At 41.7% G+C, this 7,498-nt stretch overlaps 1 protein-coding gene across 2 annotated transcripts in view; it reads left to right on the top strand.

Annotated features, from left to right (window-relative positions):
* TARS3 (threonyl-tRNA synthetase 3) overlaps positions 1-7,498 on the top strand; it is an 88,800-nt gene that overhangs the window by 20,092 nt on the left and 61,210 nt on the right. For both annotated transcript variants that reach the window (XM_034939527.3, XM_063596960.1), the window contains 2 exons: positions 559-630; positions 2,397-2,593. In XM_034939527.3, the coding sequence (XP_034795418.1) occupies positions 559-630; positions 2,397-2,593 (269 nt within the window). The remainder of the gene's footprint in view (positions 1-558; positions 631-2,396; positions 2,594-7,498) is intronic.

Below are 7,498 nucleotides of genomic sequence, written 5' to 3'. Positions count from 1 at the left end.
CTCTGGTTCTTTTTTGTTGTTGTTGGGTTTTTTTTGGACGAGAAGTTTTAGCTTTTTGTGCTCTTGTTTTGGTGGTTTATCTTGAGAGGATAGCTGTATATTTAACATTTTTATTTAATACAGTATTTTATGATTTGTAGAAAGGATAAATTATCTTCTTTTAACATCATACTTTCTGAGTCCTGAAGCTTCTCAGGCTGAGATGTTCTGCAGTCCTTTAGGAAGGACAGCTGCGGTGAACTAGCAACATCTTCAGGAAATAGTGCATTTGATGTGGCGGGCAGCAACCACACATTTTCCAGCCACATTATTTGTTTAAAGTTCAGGACCAAAAGTTTTCAAGAGCACAGTATATTAAATGTGCTTAGCAACAGTGTGACAGGAAGGACTGAACCCTGGAGAATGACTTGCCCACTGAGAGTTGTAGCTGGTGGTCAGGAGAGCCCAGCTATGAGCCTCTAAACACGGGGCACTTGCAGCCTGCTGGCATGACTCTCTTCTTAAAATGTGTTGCTTTTTCTTGCCATTGATGTGAGTCATTTATAATTTATCTTTCAGCCTCCTTCTAGTCAAAGCCAAGACAAGGACATGAAAAAGAAGAAAATGAAGGAAAGCGAGGCTGACAGCGAGGTAAGTTGTTGCTGTGGAAACAATATAAAATACTACCTGTAATTTTAAATATGTGTGTATAGTTAATTACCTAGGATTTCCAATAAAAATTACTGATTAAATTATTATTTGGGTCACATTAGTGTATTTAAAACTTTTCAAGCCTTAAATATGAGATGCCTTGAGAAATGAGCTGCCCATGTTTAATATACACGTGTATTTAATCTATTTAAGTTGTGCTACTAGAGTACTAGAGTTGGTTTTTTTTGTTTGTTTGGTTTTTTTTTTGTTTTTTGAAGGCGGAGGTTTGCTCTTGTTGCCCAGGCTAGAGTGCAATGGCATGATCTCGGTTACTGCAGCCTCCACCTCCCAGGTTCAAGCGATTCTCCTGCCTCAGCCTCCTGAGTAGCTGGGACTACAGGTGCATGCCACCAAGCCCGGCTAATTTTTTTTTTTTTTTTTTTTTTTAGTAGAGATGGGGTTTCACCGTGTTAGCCAGGAGGATCTCGATCTCCTGACCTCATGATCCGCCCACCTTGGCTTCCCAGAGTGCTGGGATTACAGGCGTGAGCCACCGCCCCCGGTCTTTTTTTTTTTTTTTTGTATTCAAGAAACTAGCTACTTTGCTTTTGTATATAAAGCATTAAAACAATCAGTAAGTATTTATCTAGCATCAACATTTGGTAGGAGTGAAGGAGGAATACCTAGGCCCAAAGAAGTTAGTCTGGTTGAGGAATTCAGGCAGACTCAGGACAAACAACTGGAGAACAGAGTACGATGGTATACAAGTAAGTGCTGTAATGTGTGACCGTGTACACGTTCTGTAAACAGTAGAAAAGGGAGGTGTCATGGGGGCTGGGCGTGGGGCTGTCTCAAAAAAAAAAAAAAAGGGAGGTGCCAGCGGGTAAAATAGGTAGAGGAGGCAGGCTTTGAGGTGGACCTTTAGAGCTAAGGAGAAGTTAGATAGGCAGAGAGGAGCCTTTTGGAGGTGGGAAGTACACATGCTCTTAGTCTTACAGTTGGGTTATGTCCCAATAAAACCAATGTGAGTTAAAAATGTATTTAATACACCTAAGCTAGTGATCATCGTAGCTTAGCCTAGCCTACATTAAAAGTGCTCAGAACACTTAGATTAGCTTACAGTTGGGCAAAATCCTCTAACATAAAGCCTATTTTATTATGAAGTGTTGAATATCTCATGTAATTTATTGAATACTGTACTGAGTGAAAAACACAATGGTTGTATGGATACTCAAAGTACAGTTTCTACTGAATGCATATGACTTTCACATCATTAAAGTTGAAAAATTGTGGCTGGATACGGTGACTCACGCCTGTAATCCCAGCATTTGGGGAGGGCAAGGCAGGTAAATCATTTGAGGTCAGGAGTTCAAGACCAGCCTGGCCAACATGGCGAAACCCCATCTCTACTACAAATACAAAAATTAGTCTGGCAGGGTGGTGCGTGCCTGTAATCCCAGCTACTCGGGTGGCCGAGGCAGGAAAATCGCTTGAACCTGGGAGACAGAGGCTGCAGTGAGCTGATTTCGTGCCCCTGCACTCCAGCCTGGGCGACAAAGCAAGACTCCATCTCAAAACAACAGCAACAACAACAACAACAAACCAAAAAACAACAACAACAAAAAAATCGTAATTCAAACCATGGTAAGTTTGGGACCATCTGTAGAACTGAGAAGGCAGTAAGGGGGTGAGCCTGATTCAGAGCTGAGCAGCTGGAAAACAGTAGGCTGTATATATTAATCTCATTATGTTCTAATAATTTCCAGGTGAAGCATCAACCAATTTTCATAAAAGAAAGATTGAAGCTTTTTGAAATACTGAAGAAAGACCATCAGCTCTTACTTGCCATTTATGGAAAAAAGGGGGATACAAGCAACATCATCACAGTAAGAGTGGCTGATGGGCAAACAGTGCAAGGGGAAGTCTGGAAAACAACGCCTTACCAAGTGGCTGCTGAAATTAGGTAAACCGCAGTGTGGAAAAGATATTCAATCTTAAGTAATTATACTGAAGCCTGGTGAAAATGTTTTCTTAGGGACCGCTAATATATTACTCCATTCTCACGATACTAAAAGGACATGTCCGAGACTGGGTTATTTATAAAGGAAGAAGATTTAATTGACTCACAGCTCCGCAGGGCTGGGGAGGCTTCAGGAAACTTACAGTTGTGGCAGAAGGGGAAGCAAGCATGTCCTCCTTCACATGGCAGCAGCAAGGAGAAGTGCAGAGCAAAGTGGGGGGAAAACCCCTTATAAAACCATCAGATCTCATGAGAACGCACTCACTATCAAAGAACAGCATGGAGGTAACAGCCCCTGTGATTCAGTTACCTCCCACTGGGTCCCTTCCACAAAACGTGGGGATTATGGGAACTACAGTTCAAGATGAGGTTTGGATGGGCACACAGCCAAACCATATCAGCTAATTTTTTTTTTATTCAGTTGAATAAATTAAATGTATTTAATTTTTTTCCTCTGGCTTCTCCAAGGGCCATGTAAATAAGTAGTTGAATATCAGAACACAATCATTTCCTGTTCTAATAAAAATATATAGGAGAGAAAAAAATCTGTAATTCTTGATAGGCCATTTTACACTGACTTTATTCGTCAATCAAGTAATTTCCATGAGTTTTTACAGGTCTTTTAATTACAGATTGAAGATATATGTTTTAGAGCTATTATCAGTCTTGGAAAAGTGCTTTGACTTTTCTAGAAATTAGATACATTAGTGAACTTATATTGTTTTGACTCATATTAATTCTTAGCATTAAATACAATTGTATAGAAGCTATTGTATAAATACAATTATATAGCTTCTATACAATTGTATTAATGCCATGTAAATAAATGTTTATCATTTAAAAAGCAAACTGTTTCAACAACTGAAATTCTCAGATTTTCTTTGAAAACTATGGCTAAGATTGTATTTCTGATTCATCCTATTATATTGTTAAATGCTCTCCCACCCTGTTTTCATGTTTTCCAGGAGGAATGATGTGCTAGGAGAAAACAGGTTTTGAGGCAAGAATAAGTTTGTTTTCTCATGGAGAGTCAGGTTGCATGTTAAATGTGTTGGGTCAGTATTTCTCAAAGTGTAGTCCCCAGACCAGCAGCATGGGCATCACCTGGAAACTTGTTAGGAAAGCAAATTTGGGGATCCCACCTCAAACCCCCTGAATTGATCAGCCATCAGTGTTTTTATGAGCTCTCCAGGGGCTTCTAATGCAAGCTAACCGTCTAGAAGTGACCAGTCCAGCCTAGTGGACATCTCTGGTCCATGCAGTTATTTATGGACCTAGCTTCCTCCCATCTTGTTGATCTGCTGTCTCCTAGGTAGGGTTTCTTTGTGTCTAGCGGTGGAAGCTGGGTCCTTGCATGGGCCTGCCTGCAGTCAGGAGGAAGAGAAGCTGCAGAGCAATGATGCTTTGAGGCCAAGACCCCATAGTGGCTGGCTTCAGTTTCCACTTACATCCTCTTAGCTCACATTTAGTCACATGGCTATGCCTAGCTGTAAGAGAGAATTGGAATATAGCTCCCTTGGCCGCCCAGCCACATGTCCAGCTAAAGCATTCATACCATGGAAGAGAGGAATGGTTTATGGAACAACAGAGAGTCTGCCACAGTCTGCCCCTCTGACATCCAGGTATCTGTGGGTACTCTTCTTTCAACATCTGACACACTCACTCCCCAAGTGAGACAACTCTTATGTTCCATAGCTCAAAGCCTGGGATTTCTGAGTGATGTACAGAACACCCCCCATCAGGCTGACCACTTGTATTCTAGCAACAAATAAACTGATAGACAAGTCTGCTCACACCACACGTGCATACGGTACACAGAAGACAATCACAAAGTGTGTGCTTGGAAAAAAGAAGGAGGAGAAATATAGCAGGGAGTGGTATAGAGAAGTCATCAGATTCTGCTTGAAGCCACCTTGAGGCCCCACAGCCTGGCAGCAGTTAGTGCTTGTGTCAGCCCACCTGTTCATCCTTTGTTCTCTGGAAGCAGCTGTCTTATCCCATGATCCTCCATGGGCCCTGATTTTGCACTTTGGGAAGTTCGGAGTTGTCCATTACCCTCACTTGTCACATCTGAAGTGCACGAGTTTGTCCTCTTGGGATCTGTGCAGTTTCCACAGCTCAGTTCTGTGGTGCACACTTGGGGCCCGAGGGTTCCCTTAAGGATCACATAGTCACAGATATTTGTGAGCTGAGCTTATGATTTGTTTCGCAATACAATTACCATGATCAGTTAGCCATAGTAGGCTCTGGTCTGTTTGCAGCTAATCCGTTCCACATGAAAGTAATCTCACTTAAAGAATCTTCTAGATAGAGACTTCTCACCCTGTTGTTGCATGGCTTTTTTATTTGGCTCACTCCTGTCTCCTTGTTTAATGGACTGAGATCATATGAAGCAGAGGCTTGTGGGAGGGAGGCACTCTTGCTCTCTAATCCTTGCAGTTCCACTGGCCTCTATTGTCTGGATTTATGTGTGGCCTTTGAGAAGGGCTATCAATGCCTGTCCCTCCTGCGGTTTGGGAAAGAAGATTGTCTTTCCCATCTTGCATAGCTCCACGTTTCTGAACTTTTAGTCAGTTGAATTACAGGACACGGGCAGAGGGAGCCTCCCTATCCCTTCCACCTCTGCTGGCAAACTAGATTGTTTTCATCTGAGATAACTCATTCTTGTAGCTTCTTGCTGAAAGCAACAAGAGTTACCCAGGGTATACCAACACTGTCCCCCCACCTCCACCCCACCCCTTTTCTCGATCTTGGCTCACCACAACCTCCGCCCTCCGGTTTCAAGCGATTCTCCTGCCTCAGCCTCCCGAGTAGTTGAGATTACAGGCATGCGCCACCACACCCAGCTAATTTTGTATTTTTAGTAGAGATGGGGTTTCTCCATGTTAGTCAGGCTGGTCTCGAACTTCCAACCTCAGGTGGTCTGCCCACATCAGCCTCCCAAAATGTTGGGATTACAGATGTAAGCCACCACGCCCAGCCCTACTCTCCCCTTTTATACCTGCTTTCTTGTGTGCTACAAGCACTGTGACACATGGTTTGCCTGCAAGTTTTATCAAATATTTTGATATACTATCACAAAGGTTATTGGCTCTCCATATGTTAGAATCTGTTTCCTTGTTACTCACTGCCAGTCTGCTAAGCCAGTGCCACTTGTTTTGGATTTTTACTTCCAGGTCCTTATTTCTGTATTACTTAAGATATATACTAAGCTGCTACAACAAAGACATCACAAAAAACTCAAGTCGCTTGAATATGGTCAAAGTCTGTTTTTCATATAGCAGTCTAGACGTGGGTGGCCAGGCTGACTGGGTGACATGTCTCCATATGGTCTTTTGGGGACCCAGATTTCTCCCATCTTGTTGCTGATCTGTCTGGTACAATGTTGCCGTTGTCTACATGGTCCAGAAAGAATAGCACATGGGTTCCCATCTACAGAAGGTGGAGAGAGGATGGAGAAGTGCCCTCCACTGTTTTAATGATGAGACACAGAAGTGTTACACATGACTTCTTCTATCCATTGGCTCCAAACCTGGCCACATGGCCACATGTAGCTGCAAGGAAGGCTGGAAAACTCCTTCTGTAGAAGAAGGGCAGAATCGGTTTGCGAAACACTAGCCATTTATGACAGCCAGTAAAAATGAAAAGAAAGTTCTACTTGATTAATAACATCTAACATTTATTAAGTTCTTGTTATCATATGTACACATTATGTAATCCTGAGTATAGATGAATGAGGAAGGTCCTATAATCCCTATTTTGTAGATAAGAAAACTGAGGCCTAAAGAAGCTGAGTAAATTGTCCAATATTTAAACTCAGGTTGGCCTCTTACCTGTGTGCTCCTAACCTCAATGCAGTACTGCTGCTCAGGTTAATCACAGAAATGTAAATTAAAAGATTACATTGTAGGCTGGGCATGGTGGCTCACATCTGTAATCCCAGCACTTTGGGAGGTGAAGGTGGGCAGATCACTTGGGGTCAGGAGTTTGAGACCAGCCTGGCCAACAGGGTGAAACCCTGTCTCTACTACAAATACAAAAAGTAGCCGGACATGGTGGCATGTGCCTGTAATCCCAGCTACTTGGGAGGTTGAGTCAGGAGAATCACTTGAACCCGGAAGGTAGAGGTTGCAGTGAGCCAACATTGCACCTTTGCACTCCAGCCTGGGTGACAGAGTGAGACCCTGCCTCAAAAAAAAAAAAAAAAATTACATTGTAGAGTTGATACAATTTAATAGTACCTAACATTATGAGAACTCAGAGACAAGATACTCTTGTAACTCTGCTAGTAGGAAAATTTTGCAATATATTCTGACAGAAATCACTGAAAATGCATTTCCCTTGACCTAGCAGTTTTACTTCCAGAATTTTTCCTGAGAAAATAATTGAGTAAGATATATGTTCAAGAATGTTCATTGCAGCATTGTTTTTCGTTGCTACTCGTCCCCCAAAGTACCCATAAAAAATAATTAAAATGCCTAGCAAATATTGGTTCCTCTGTGACTATTAAATATCACGTTTTGGAAATCTGTCTCCTGTTAGGGAAAATGCTGTGATTTATTGTGAAGTTTAAGAAGTAGGTCATAAAATCACATAATTATGATACTATTAAATATTTTATTCCTATATATTAATATGGAAAGATATAAACAAAACATCAATGGTAATTTCTTGGAGGTAGAATTATAGGTGATTTTGTGTGTGTGTCTCTGTGCTTTCCAGGTTTCCTTTCTTAACTTGTAATTTTGTCAACAATTTTCAAACAATAAATGTTATTTAAAAGATACCCAAAAAAGCAGAAAGAAAGAGATCAACACCTCACTAGAAGACCATCCTGGCCAATATGGT

The sequence above is a fragment of the Pan paniscus genome, chromosome 16, assembly GCF_029289425.2.
Source record: "Pan paniscus chromosome 16, NHGRI_mPanPan1-v2.0_pri, whole genome shotgun sequence".
Lineage (NCBI taxonomy): Eukaryota > Metazoa > Chordata > Mammalia > Primates > Hominidae > Pan > Pan paniscus.
The sequence above is the reverse complement of the archived record's forward strand: the minus strand, read 5'-3'. Positions and strand labels throughout refer to the sequence as shown.